This window comes from Haliotis rubra, unplaced genomic scaffold (assembly GCF_003918875.1).
Source record: "Haliotis rubra isolate DU_JTF1 unplaced genomic scaffold, ASM391887v1 Scf37, whole genome shotgun sequence".
NCBI classification, from domain to species: domain Eukaryota; kingdom Metazoa; phylum Mollusca; class Gastropoda; order Lepetellida; family Haliotidae; genus Haliotis; species Haliotis rubra.
This window is the reverse complement of record NW_025767046.1, coordinates 819,495-834,368: the sequence shown is the minus strand read 5'-3', so window position 1 is coordinate 834,368 and position 14,874 is coordinate 819,495. Positions and strand designations below refer to the sequence as shown.

At 40.3% G+C, this 14,874-nt stretch overlaps 1 protein-coding gene across 2 annotated transcripts in view; it reads right to left on the bottom strand.

The window, feature by feature from the left end:
• Positions 1-14,874, bottom strand: part of LOC124285860 (dihydropyrimidine dehydrogenase [NADP(+)]-like) — a 55,376-nt gene that overhangs the window by 19,391 nt on the left and 21,111 nt on the right. The window contains exons 1-8 of one of the 2 annotated variants that reach the window (XM_046722138.1): positions 12,870-12,994; positions 10,509-10,679; positions 8,872-9,033; positions 7,282-7,478; positions 6,717-6,798; positions 2,824-2,911; positions 1,499-1,776; positions 111-321 (exon numbers count right to left, since the gene is read on the bottom strand). In XM_046722138.1, the coding sequence (XP_046578094.1) occupies positions 111-321; positions 1,499-1,776; positions 2,824-2,911; positions 6,717-6,798; positions 7,282-7,478; positions 8,872-8,973 (958 nt within the window). In that variant the 5' untranslated portion in view covers positions 8,974-9,033; positions 10,509-10,679; positions 12,870-12,994. Of the gene's footprint in view, positions 1-110; positions 322-1,498; positions 1,777-2,823; positions 2,912-6,716; positions 6,799-7,281; positions 7,479-8,871; positions 9,034-10,508; positions 10,680-12,869; positions 12,995-14,874 lie in introns of those variants that run through there. The other variant, XM_046722137.1, reaches the window with a different exon arrangement.

The window sequence follows — 14,874 nt, the reverse complement described above, 5'->3', positions numbered from 1 at the left end:
GAGTATATTTGTGGGACTCACCAAAGTGGTAAAATAACTCACCTAGTGTTGTTTTGATCATGGTAAGTTCATAGACAATTTGCTCATTATGACCATCTACCAATTCTCACCATCATCCTCAGTGAGTCCAGATCCAAAGGCTGAGATGATAAAGTTGGCTTTCACACGAACAAGCTGCTCTTCATCTTCTATCCACTCCCCTTCATCGTTCTGCTCAGTTCGTAGAAACTCCATCGCGCTTATTCGGCCATTTTTGGTCAATACTTGCTTGGGTGACATGAACGGCATGAACTCACACTTCTCCACCTTGGCCAGCTCCATCTGTGGGTAGATCAGAGGCATGATGGGTAGATTCACTTACAGAAACAGAACACAACAGGATACCCCTAATACACTGAAAAGACTATATCTGATTGTAGACTAATGCATATATATAATTTTGATTGTAAGAAATAAACCCATTTAAAATTAAAAGGAGGGAGACCCTGAGCCTGGGAAAATTTAGACTTGCTTCATTTAGGGCTTTAGCATTGCAGAGGGGGGGGGGGATAATGTGGTCAGTGAGTACTCTGATTAGTATTGCTCAACTTGTAGACAGAGAAGAGACAACGACATCTGGCCCCAATGAATATGTATGAGTGGTATAGTCCATATTTGGAAGGGGTTATGCTAGTGAGTGAGTGAGTTTAGTTTTACGCCACACTCAGCAATATTCCAGCTATATGCGGCGGTCTGTAAATAATCGAGTCTGGACCTGACAATCCAGTGATCAACAACATGAGCATCGATCTGCGCAATTGGGAACCGATGACATGTGTCAACCAAGTCAGCGAGCCTGACCACCCGATTCCATTAGTCGCCTCTTACGAGAAGCATGGGTTACTGAAGGCCAATATTCTAACCCGGACCTTCACGGGTCTATGGGTATGCTATATTTGATGAGGACAGCTGACTGTACTGTAACATCATCATGAACAGGACTGCCAGGTTTGTATATTAGGGCCTGAATGGAAAGGAAAACTACCTACTAAATATTGGAAAGGCCCTAAGCATTTATTGCATAAATACGTCTGCACAGTTTCAATACATCCATCTCAAAAGGAAATGTCTTATTTCTGGTCTTTTTAATAGGTCCACAATGATGCAATGCCGTGGTTTAGGGAGACATTGTCATCTGGATTGAACAAAATTGGCTCTATTTCAAACATCACCATTTTGCATTGATTCAAAAAAGCACACTGATGTGGTGTCCAAACTGCACTTGATAAGCATAAAAGACTTCACAATCTTCCCCACTATCATCTGTTTGGGGGAAAGCAATGGCAAAATTACCATCACTTTATCAATGTTCATGATGTTGATCACCACATTGTCTGGTCCAGACTAGATTATTTACAGATCACCGCAATATCGTTGAAATATTGCTGCATGTGCCATTAAACAACAAACAAACAAACACTATGCAATCCCAATCATTAAATGCAACTGCAGGATCTACCTCTTCAGGAACAGCTCTAATGTTGGTGAAGCCTTTCCTGAAGACGACAAAAACACGCTTAACGCCACATCTCAGTGCCGATGTTGCACAATCAAATGCTGTATCTCCTGCTCCAAGGACGATGATGTTGCCATGGAGTTGAGGTAGCTGTGTCTTACAGGAGCACATGCCGCTCTTGCTGGCTGCTGCCACCTTCGGTAGGAAACTCTTTGAAGTTTGGAAACCCATGTCTTCCGTGAGGTTCGCAAATATTGGAATCTTTTTGGGGTCAGGCAGTCCTGGAGTAATGAAATACATACCATGATAAATGGGTACCGGGTGGGATAAGTCATGTGACTATTAACCTTTTAGTGCCTCACAGGCAGCTTGGGTTATCCGGGGTAATAATAATCAGATTGTGCACTTTGAGCATCCTTTGTGCACTTTAAGCAGGATATGAAGCCAGGAAAAACACGTTATAAATATTCCTAATTATTATAAGTCGATAAGTTTAACTGCCTGAATAAACAAGACAGTTTTATGAGTCATCTGATCCGTAAGAGATATAAACAGTCAAGTCACAGTGTCTGATCATGTGGTACACCTTGCATCTGGCAACAAGCAACTAATGTTGTGAATTGTCCCAAGACATTTCTATACATATTTCTCACTAAAAGTTAGGAGGCAGTTCAAATTTGAAGTACATGTATACTTAATAAATACAAACACATATTCATGTTTGGGTTCATAACATTTTGAAAAGTGAAAGTATGATTTAGTTGAAAACAATGTGAAATACATGCATACTTTATAAATACATACACATATTCATGTTTGGGTTCATAACATTTTGAAAAGTGAAAGTATGATTTAGTTGAAAACAATGTGAAATACATGCATACTTTATAAATACATACACATATTCATGTTTGGGTTCATAATGTGACATTTTGATAAAGTGAAAGTATATGATTTAGTTGAAAACAATGTGAAATACATGCATACTGTGAAATACATGCATACTTTATAAATACATACACATATTCATGTTTGGGTTCATAACATTTTGAAAAGTGAAAGTATGATTTAGTTGAAAACAATGTGAAATACATGCATACTTTATAAATACATACACATATTCATGTTTGGGTTCATAACATTTTGAAAAGTGAAAGTATGATTTAGTTGAAAACAATGTGAAATACATGCATACTTTATAAATACATACACATATTCATGTTTGGGTTCATAACATTTTGAAAAGTGAAAGTATGTTAGAATCTGTATTTTTGTTTCCTTTGGTGAGATTCTAATGACACAAGACACACCATATGAGCCGAACCTACCTATTCCAATGAAGACTGCTTTGTAGCCCTGTTGTTGTAGTGACTTGAGCGAGATGTCTGCAGTGCTGAGGGATCTGCCTGTCTCCACCTGGGGCATACAGTCAGTGAGGGGATATTGAGTTATAACAGTCTCAGGCATAATCCAGCTTCATCAAAGATGTATAACAGATTTATCACAGTTTAATTACAATACTGAAGAAACAGCATAGCTACATAAAGGCTACAGTGCAGTTTTATTACAGCTATACTACCACCATATCACAGCCATAACACAAACACCACAGCCATAACACAACCATATCACAGTCATAACACAACCATATCACAGTCATAACACAACCATCACAGCCATAACACAACCATCACAGCCATAACACAACCATATCACAGCCATAATACAACCATATCACAGCCATAACACAACCATCACAGTCATAACACAACCATATCACAGTCATAACACAACCATCACAGTCATAACACAACCATAACACAGTCATCACAGCCATATCACAGTCATATCACAGCCACAACCATCACAGCCATAACACAACCATCACAGTCATCACAGCCATAACACAGCATAACACAACCATCACAGCCATAACACAACCATAACACAGAACATCCATCACAGCCATAACACAACCATCACAGCCATAACACAACCATCACAGCCATAACACAACCATCACAGCCATAACACAACCATCACAGCCATAACACAACCATCACAGCCATAACACAACCATCACAGCCATAACACAACCATATCACAGCCATAACACAACCATCACAACCATCACATCCATAACACAACCATCACAGCCATAACACAACCATCACAGCCATAACACAACCATCACAGCCATAACACAACCATATCACAGCCATAACACAACCATATCACAGCCATAACACAATCATCACAGCCATATCACAGCCATAACACAACCATAACACAACCATCACAGCCATAACACAACCATATCACAGCCATAACACAACCATCACAGCCATAACACAACCATCACAGCCATAACACAACCATATCACAGCTAACACAACCATCACAGCCATAACACAACCATCACAGCCATAACACAACCATATCACAGCCATAACACAACCATATCACAACCATAACACAACCATAACACACATATCATATATCACAACCATCACAGCCATAACACAACCATCACAGCCATAACACAACCATCACAGCCATAACACAACCATCACAGCCATAACACAACCATCACAGCCATAACACAACCATCACAGCCATAACACAACCATATCACAGCCATAACACAACCATCACAGCCATAACACAACCATCACAGCCATAACACAACCATATAACAGCCATAATACTACCATATAACAGTAATACCACTGCAGTATAACACTGACTGACTGACTGAGTATGGTTCTATGCTGTTTTTATCAATATTCCAGCAATATCACAGTGGGGAACACCAGAAATGGGCTTCACAAATTGTACCCATGTGGGGAATCAAAGGTGGGCCTTCGGCGTGACGAGCGAACACTTTAACCACTAGGCTACCCCACCGCCCCTGCAGTATAACAGCCATAACACAATCATATAACAGTTATACCAAGGCTGTATAACACCCATAATACAACCATATAACAGTTATACCATGGCTGTACAGCAGCCATAATACAACCATATAACAGTTATACAATGGCTATATAACAGCCATTATACAACCATATAGCAGTTATACTAAGACTGTATAACAGTCATAATACATCCCTGTAGAATGCATAGATAACAGCCATAATACAACACCATAACAGCTACGTCACAGCTGTAGCTTGGCTATATTACCCTTTCATCAAAATGATAGAAGAGATATCAAAGCCATAATTTCAATAACATCACAGTCATAAAATTATAACAGACATAATATAACACAGCAACGTCACAGCTGTAGCTCAGCTATATAATCTTTTTATAGAAATGACAGAGAAGATATCAAAACCATAATTTCAATAATATCACAGTCATAAAAATTCATACTATGGACCAACTCTATCAAGGTTGCATGTATTGTTCACATGACAATACCATTCCAAACACATTTGTTACTCTGTAATCTCAAATATAACTCTACATAGGAATTTAACAGTTGACAGTGATCTATTAACAGTGTTACACCTGCCACTAGTTACAAGGTCCAGGAAGTAGTTACAAGGACTGAAAACTGACATAACTGACTGAGGCACTGGCACCATGTCATGGGGCAATGTACCCCTTTAACCCTACCAGCACTCTGCCATGGTACTGACATCACATGTTGGGGACTCCATGCCCTGCTACATCCTCCCCAGTTAACAGAAGGCATGTCCCAGGCCACATGATACCTATTCTGCTAAACCTTGAATGAACACTCAGCCCTACACTGGGTGCCAATTTTCTAGTTCCCTGATTGGATTCTAATCACAGACCTGTGGGTGCCACACTCAATTTTCTAGCCCTACACTGACCTGTGGGTGCCAATGTAGCCAATTTTCTAGTTCCCTGATTGGATTCTAATCACAGACCTGTGGGTGCCAATGTAGCCATCATACAATTTTCTAGTCCCCTGATTGGATTCTAACCACAGACCTGTGGGTGCCAATGTAGCCATCATACAATGTTTTAGTCCCCTGATTGGATTCTAGCCACAGACCTGTAGGTGCCAATGTAGCCATCATACAATGTTTTAGTCCTCTGATTGGATTCTAACCACAGACCTGTGGGTGCCAATGTAGCCATCATACAATGTTTTAGTCCCCTGATTGGATTCTAACCACAGACCTGATCAGAGGTTGGAGTGGAGGTGTTATACCCCTGACAATGGACGATGTTATTTTCTACAATATTACAGCCATACCACAGGACAAAGCACTATGACTGTTGCAACAGCTTTGAGCAACTCACTCCTGTTATTAACACCAAGCTACAGGACAAGCTACAACTGCCGTAACCCTACATTAAAGTGACAACCACAACAGCTCTAAGACAGCTTTGCGCAACTGATTCCTGTTATTAATACCAAGCTATAGAACAAGCTACAACTGTCACAAGCCTACCTTACAGTTACGATCACCTCAGCTCTAAGAAAGCATTGAGCAGCTGGCTCCTCACGCTATCACCTGTCAGCCTCTAAGAAAGCATTGAGCAGCTGGCTCCTCATGATACATATCAAGCTACAGGACATGATACAACATGATACAACTGTCCCAAGCCTACGATACAGTTACGATCACCTCAGCTCTAAGAAAGCATTGAGCAGCTGGTTCCTCACCTCAGCTCTAAGAAAGCATTGAGCAGCTGGCTCCTCTCTGGCTCCTCGTATTAATAACAAGCTACAGGACATGCTACAACTGTCACAAGCCTACGTTACAGTTACGATCACCTAAGCTCTAAGAAAGCATTGAGCAGCTGGCTCCTCATATTAATAACAAGCTACAGGACATGCTACAACTGTCACAAGCCTACGTTACAGTTACGATCACCTCAAGCTCTAAGACAGCTTTGAGCAACTGGCTCCTCGTATTAATAACAAGCTACAGGACAAGCTACAACTGTCACAAGCCTACGTTACAGTTCACGATCACCTCAGCTTAAGACAGCTTTGTGCAACTGTCACAAGCTTCATCAGCATTAATACAAGCTTTGTCACAAGCCTACGCTACAGTTACGATCACCTCAGCGCTAAGACAGCTTTGTGCAACTGGCTCCTCACATTAATACCAAGCTACAACTGTCACAAGCCTACGTTACAGTTACGATCACCTCAGCTCTAAGACAGCTTTGTGCAACTGGCTCCTCGCATTAATACCAAGCTACAGGACAGACAGGCAAGGACACAAACCTTGACTCCCAAGTCCTTCATCAGCTGAATCTCAAAGTCCACAACACTGATTGGTAACCGGAACTGGGGGATCTCGGATGTACTGAAACATGGAATAATTTATGTCTTACTGAACACACAAACCATGTCTTCCTGGTATTTATAAAAGAACTCACCTGGCTCAAACTGTATTTGGAGATGCCATCAGTACAAAGCTGACTGCTCCAGTACAAACTGCTGAAATACTAGAGACACCATGTCCTAGTATATGTTGCAAGTTTATGTCGAGTTCCAGATTTCTCCATATGTGTTGTTTAACACTAATCTGCAATATTCTAGCTATGTCATAGTTGCTTGTAAATAATTGAGTGAGTGAATTTATACCACTTTTAGCAATAGTGAGTGAGTGAGTGAGTGAGTGAGCGGAGCGAGCGAGGCGAGTGGGGTTTAACACTACTTTGAACAGCTTAACAAGGAAGGACACTGATGCCCTTCTTAATAAGGAGAACAGGTTAATGTAAAATACAATAAGCATAGAGAAATTCTTTTCAAACTAATTGACTTAAGAGTTTTTTCTCTAATTTACCTGAGACCTCCCAAATACTCATTCTTCTCAAATACAGTGATATCGCTATATCCAAGGCGAGCAAGGAATGTGGCACAACTGATGCTAGCTGGTCCACAGCCAATCAGGGCAATCTTCGACCTGTAGCTGGCGGGTAATTGGTCAACGGGGACTAAGCTCGGATCTCGGATTTGAGGTATGTTCATGGTCTTGAATATCTAAAAGAAGAAATCAAGTCACAGATTTACATAAGCAGATATGTTAAATACAATAAACAGAATCCTAAAGAATATTTTGATGCTAATGAAACCGATCCACTAGGGTCTGAAGGTCACTGGAATTTCTGAACAAACACAGCCATGTTTAGTGAGTGAGTGAGTGAATATGGTTTACGCCGCTTTTAGCAATATTCCAGCAATATCACGGCGGGGGACACCAGAAATGGGCTTCACTCTTTGTAACCATGTGGGGAATCGAACCCGGGTTTTCAGTGTGACAAGCGAACGCTTTAACCACTCGGCTACCCCACCGCCCAGCAGCCATGTTTAGGGCTAGACTTGAATTCTGTATGCAGTCTTCAAAGGAACCACAGCTTGGATTATTCACACAAAGTTTAACCTTTCCATTGTCAGAGAAACTTGCAGTTACAGGGATATGTGAAGGTCAGAAGGTTTTTAGGTTGAAAAATATTAAAACATGCCACAAACAATATGAGATGCATTCTCCATGTTGCATACCTGCTCCACATACTAATCATAATCACACATGCAGAAAGGGCTGATCATGAGTGACAAGCACCAATGGTATTTTCAATATGGCGTCAACATCCACCATGATTGGAATTCTATGAGCAAATCTTAAAGAACACATGAATACAAAGCAACAGCTTGATAGACATTTAATTTCAGAGATGTTGAAAATGTTAAAGTAAGTGAAGGATGGATGGATTGACAGGTGGTGGACAAAGCACCATGACATACCTTATATTTCTGTGTATAGAGTGACCCCATGTATAAGACCTTGTATAGGTTTTACATAGACCTTCAAAACTGATGCTAATCTATATAACCCATCTGTAAAGCAACCCTGAATGAAGCACATCTTCAGCACATACACAATCCCTATTTTGAGCCAGTTTGTATGTTGATATGGTTGGACACCAAAATAATGACAGAAAAATATTTTTCATTTAACAGTGTATGAAATAAGGCCCGTCTGACCGCCTGAGATGGGCCAAATTTCTGACGGACGGTCTAAATTTACAGCTAGCTAGCCCGATGGTCTGGTAAAAACTTTTGATGTTCCATACATCTGAGTAAATTCACCATATCTTGGTGTCTGGTCTGGTTAAATCCATTTTGGGCTGGTAACATTTTGAAGTTACCAGATGAAAAAATGTGAGACCTTTTACCTGGTGTATAAGGCGAATCGCTTTCAAACCCCTCTAATCCTTCGTACGAAAAACACATCTTTTAAAGCTTGCCCTCTTACAGCTTGGATATTGCCGAGTTCGACATTAAACAACAAACAACATCAGTTGGCCCTTGGGAAAATTCTGCCTCTAAATCCATACTGACTGTCCTACCATAGTCTTCATCCTCATCATCCTACCTCTGTGGCAAACTGCTGGAGGCCTCCAATGTTGATTGGCCCTTCTTCTGAGGCGTCAAGGTTACAACCTCCAACACAGAGGTCAGAGGTCGGGCACACCATGCCACAGGTCAACCCAAGAGGATTGTCTGAGAGGATGGCCTTGGCAGCACCATAGAAATTCTGAAACAAACATCACCTTTCGTTAACAGGAAAACAAATATTTCAACAACAATTTTTTTTAAATATTTCAAATATTGTCACAAAAATTCTGACAAATCATGAGAGTTTCTTTGAGATATATTTTATCACAAATGGTGAGGTGAGGTGAAATTGGGTTTAACGTCGTGCTTGAGAATATTTTGCTCATATGACGATGTGCATGCGTGTGTATGTGTATGTGCGGCTGCTTGTACTAGCCCAGACTTAAGCTGGTTTTATAGTGCTAGCCCACCGAGATACCATGCCGCAGTGAAGCATGAATACCTCACTCAGACACAGTATACTGACTCCGAGCCGACCAGTCCTTGTTGTACCCATTAATGCCGAGCGCCAGGCAGGGACCAACAAGTACCATATTTTAATGTCTTTTGGTATGATGCGGTCGGGGATCGAACCCCCGACCTTCCGCTCTCCGGTCGGACGCTCTAAGCACTACACCACAGAGGCGGTCTTATCACAAATGGGCAGTTGGAAAGGTTAATGACAATAATACACTCTGTGAATATTCAGTGGATATTCTTGCTTATAACTGTAACCATAGTAACTATAATGCTTGGTGGAATAACCTATCCAGGATCGAACATGAGTGAGCAAACACTTCACTACTGCACTACTGAACTCATCCTGGATTACCTTGTGTAACATCAAAATATCTACTTTGACATATACTGAGAGAAACAAATAAAGGAACACAGGAAAATTCAAGCGTTCCTTTAATATTTTCCAGTTGTCATCACCATCTTTGAACAGCACTGTAGGGGAAATCTGAGAATAAATAAAGGAACACTGCCATGAAGTGGTGTTCCCTTATTTGCTTCCCTCAGTATATATACCCTGGGCATATTCACCACTAAACCATTTTGGGTGAGTGAGTGAGTGAGTGAGTGAGTGAGTGAGTTGAGTGAGTGTTTTATGCTGCTTTTAACAATATTCCAGCAATATCACGTCTTGGGACATGTCATGTACACATGAGTGGAATCGAACCTGGACCTTCAGTGAGACAAGCAAACACTTAAACCACTAGGTTACCCCACTCCCCTACAATTTTGCAAAAGAAGTCACCAGCATCTGCATTAGCCCATATCACTTAATCAGCACACTTTTACTCTTCTCATGAAAACTGACAAGCAACTAACACCACTCCTCTGTGGGGAAATTTGGCACTAGACGATCCCTTGATATATTCAACTAAATCAGAGGATTGTGGGAAAGGGTTTTCTAAGACAGGGTTGGAAGTCCAATTGTATTTGAGGCGACACAAAGAAGCTTGTTTTAATGAAGAAAGAATAGTGTAATTTGATTCAATGTCTATATTTAACATGACGCCATTCAAATCAACAACAAAAGAATTGCAGTGAATGCAGTCGAGCTATGTCAACATAACGGAGACATACAATACTGGCTAACCAAGAATGTGCAACCAGCGTTACAACTACCTTTGTTGAGATGCAGCTGATGAACGTCTTGATATCCAGCTGTGTGGGGCAGCTCTTCTGACAGGGGGCATCGGCGCACTTGAGACATCGCGCGGCCTCACGAAGTGCAGCACGCTCACTTAGTGTCGTGTGTTTGATGTCGTCAAAGTTTTTCACCAAGTTGTTACAACTCTGAAATGATTTATGTTGTCTAGGTTCAGTCAAACAACAAAATGCTACACTAAGTTATCGACTTGATAAATAAAATGTATAAGGCTTAATAAAATATTGTCTAATAATGAAATGCTCTCAATCCTAGAGCCTCTTAACTCAGCCTAAAGCTAAGAATGGGTTGGGTAATTTTGAATATGAGTGAGTGAGTGAGTGAGTGAATGAGTGAGTCTGTGTGATAATTGTCAGTGTTCAAACATTATTCATTCACATAATAATGGAGGTATCAGTGGTGTTTATTACTGAACATTTGTTGCATATCTGGCATCAGTGTTCAGTTAAACACCATTAAACACTCTCCTACTCATGTGAGAAACATCACTTCCAGAATGCTGCAAGTGATCAAGTCACAGATACTTAACTTTGATAAAGACCCTGGGGATATGGTGCTTACAGACCTAGGATTATCGGATTCAAACAGACAGCAAACACCTGTTTTCACCAAACTGCGGCACCTTACACCACAGGACACTTCTAACCCTGCATTCTTGTGCTTAACTGTTTTGGTTAGCCGGTGGGATGAAATCGGGTTTATTGTGACATTCACCATTACTGCACCTACATAGTGACATTATAAGTTATCACATCGTGTCTCGGGAAAAACGGGGTTTTATCAGTCCAGAGTATTCCCCGAGCCTGAGGCGAGGGGAATACAACCTTACGAGGGACTGATAAAACCCCGTATTTCCCGAGACATGATGTGATAACGCATTTATCTAGCCGAATGTTTTTACTAAATCAAAAGAAAACAAAACAAAATTCTCAGTTGTTGTGGCAAAACGTTTCCTTGGTGCCATGTTGACACCAGCAGATCGATTGACCTCAATGCAGCGCACGTTACTAAAGGCTTGGTGATGCACACTTTTCTCACTTCACGTGGTCACCGAGGCGTTGCGGGATAATATGACTTTTGTACTCACTGCTCGCGGATCGTGACGGGTGTACATGGTATTTTATCAGAGTCACATGAACCAATCAAAACTCGACATTCTTACATGAGGCTGGATAAAGGTATTTAAGACAGCATTATCTACCATGTATGCATCACCACAATCCAAATACTCACAAATTTAGACAGCTAATCAATTTAAAGTGTACTGATAAATAATTTATGTGGATATATTTGTCAAAGCTTAATCTTAAGAGAACAATATGTTTGAAACATAACATATAAAAAATGAAATCTATATATTACATCCATGTACATTTTATGTAATTCATATTCAATGTACATTGTATTATACTCTGTGTATATGGGCCAATGGCCTTCATACAATTAAACAACTGGACTTGACTATATCACACCAGGGATCAAACACAGATGCTCTTTGTTTGATTATAACAGAATAGTTGACATAAAACAAATTATTAATTATAAATCTCATTAAAATCAGAATACCCATGACCTAAATAATGTCTAAACTTAGATGTTTACGGAAGGATCTGAGTAATACCAAACTTTGGATAAAGTAGATCCAGCAGCTGTGTAATATGGAAACCAGAGTGCAATACGGAATTCGCTCAAATTCGCCTACTGTATTGCTATCATAAGATTAATTGGGTATGTAATATTTATTTATACATTTGATAATGTACTGCTACAAATGCTTCACACAGCATCATTTGATCTGACATCGCCTGCAGATTTGAGTGAGTAAATTAGTTTAGTTTTACCATGCTTCTAGCAATATTCCAGCTATATCACGACAGGAGACACCAGAAATGGGCTACCACATGTTACCCATGTGGAGAATTAAACCCAGGCATACAGTGTGACGAGCAAACACTTTAACCACTTAACTACCCCACTGCCCCCCTTCAGATTTGAACAGATACTGGGAAATTGCCTTGGTTGAAATTCATTCATGGAGGCACTTTGCCTTTATGCAACTAAGTATTTAGCTGTGCTCTGAATCAGATACTTGACAGTTACTGACATAATATCCTTATGGAAGGAAATAGTTGTTAGGGAACTAGGCTTCGCCAATGCAGGTTTGCTAGGCAGTGTTATGAGAAAACAGAGTTATCTCCCCTTCCTAACTCTCCCTTGTTGTTTTGCCTGGTTGCGTGGATTGGCGCGTGTTAGGTGCACCAATAAAATCTATAACGAAGAGTTCTCTCGTGTCCTCTCAACACACAAGTGTACAGTACCTTCTACCTTAACTGGCGCTTGTATATGCCTCGCTGTATGTTCCCACAACTCATCTCTGAGGATAAAGTACAGTCACTTGTCCCTTTTAACATGTATACTACAAGGACGACACAATATCTGACATGCTTGAAACTGAGCCGGAGCTTCCTACAAGCTGATCCTTGTCTTAATCTGTCAGTGTTTGTTCGTGCTATTATCGGGAGACATGTCTAAAAGCAATCCTCTTCAGACATCAAGCACACAACAATGTCATAGGATATTATGCAATAATACCGGTAACGTAAACAAGCTGAATTTGGGTCAGTAGACAACGTGACTGGTGTTATGCAACCTGTAGAAATATTCCAGATGCATTATGGGTTGAAGCCAGTGTGGGGGGGGGAAACAAACCCAAGCCTTAGGTATGATAGATGAATGGTTAAACCACAAGGCACAAGTGACAGTCTCTCAATACAAGTCAAGGAGTATTGGTCATGCAAAAATTCAAATATTATGAATGGCGAAAAGGTCATCTACATGCATGATGTATCTGAATGCAATACACTGATACTCTCTGTGAGACAGCATTTTTTTAGCAGGTTGTCGATCTTCCTTGAACTCTAGACCAAACACTGCAGGTTTCAGTCGTATTTCGGGATCAAAGTAACTGAGCTGCATAGTAACCTTGAGATTTGGTCCACCATCTTTGTTTTCCCATATGTGTTGTGACAGGAATGATCTGATTGGCTGTTTCATGCAATGGCTGGCCAATGGCTGTTCAGCATAAATTTATCTGTTGACTGGTTTCAATGTTACCTTCTTGAGGTATACAAGAGCTTGATGTGGTGGGGGTCATTGTCTTTCATGTCAAGTTTCCTGATAAGAAGTAATTCCAGATACTGTGACCTTCAGATGAAAGATTATCCTGTTCTATTATTAGAGTTAAGTCAGTTAGGAAATGTAGGCCATACAGTTAATTTTATAGGCAAGTTAAAGGGAAAGTCGATACATGCAAAGGTTTAGGTTAAAACTTGAATTATATATTTTTTTCAGTTGCCAGTTCAGAAAAACAATGAACTTAGAACTCTGTTTTCTCAAGGAAAAGTGGATGAATCTTCCTTTTTCCTTATGAATTTGGATTACATGTACAATATCAAATTAAATAGTTCAAATGAATTAATGCAAGTTTGCATTAAATCAACTCTCATGCCCTCTACCAGCTGAACATTATTCTAAGCGAACCCCATAGAGTTATGTCCCTTGGAGCTCTCTTTACGAATATCCTACGCACAACTTGTGATTGAAACCAATTTGGCAAACACCCTCTGCCAGCAGGTGGAGTGAGTGAGTTTAGTTTTATGTCGCTTTTAGCAATATTCCAGCAATATCATGGCAGAGGACACTATGAATGGACTTCACACATTGTATGTGGGGAATCAAACCCAGGTCTTCAGCATGACAAGCGAACGCTTTAAACACTTGGCTCTCCCACCGCCCCTGAGCTAAGAAACCAAGTGGTATGTTAGGCATTCCGATAAGCAAGGATATGAATGTACGAGTTTACGCTGTACTCTGGTTATGGGGAGGTCTATCCACCATTCTGATAACAGTACAACTCATTAATCACATCAGCAAATATAGCAGATAGACAAGAGTTATATTGTATGAGTAGTATGTGTATCCCAAATTATCCAATTACATATTCAAGCCACTTATCATGTTCACTCATCATGATTCATGTCTGAAGTTCTGACGACAGGTCTAGCAACAATGGCATGAAGAGTCATTCAAAGGAGGAATACTTCTAACACATGAATACAACACCTAACCATGACAGATAGTAATGCCCCTAGCATTTTTTAAACCTCAAATAACTTGTTGAAATACTTTCACTTCTTCTAAATCTTATACAGTGAAACCTTCCAACACCATCACCTGTCTAATCCGGCACACTGTCAAAACCAGCATAAAAGTTTGGTCCTGCCATTTTTACAGTGATAGTATGATCATTAAAACATTGTCTAC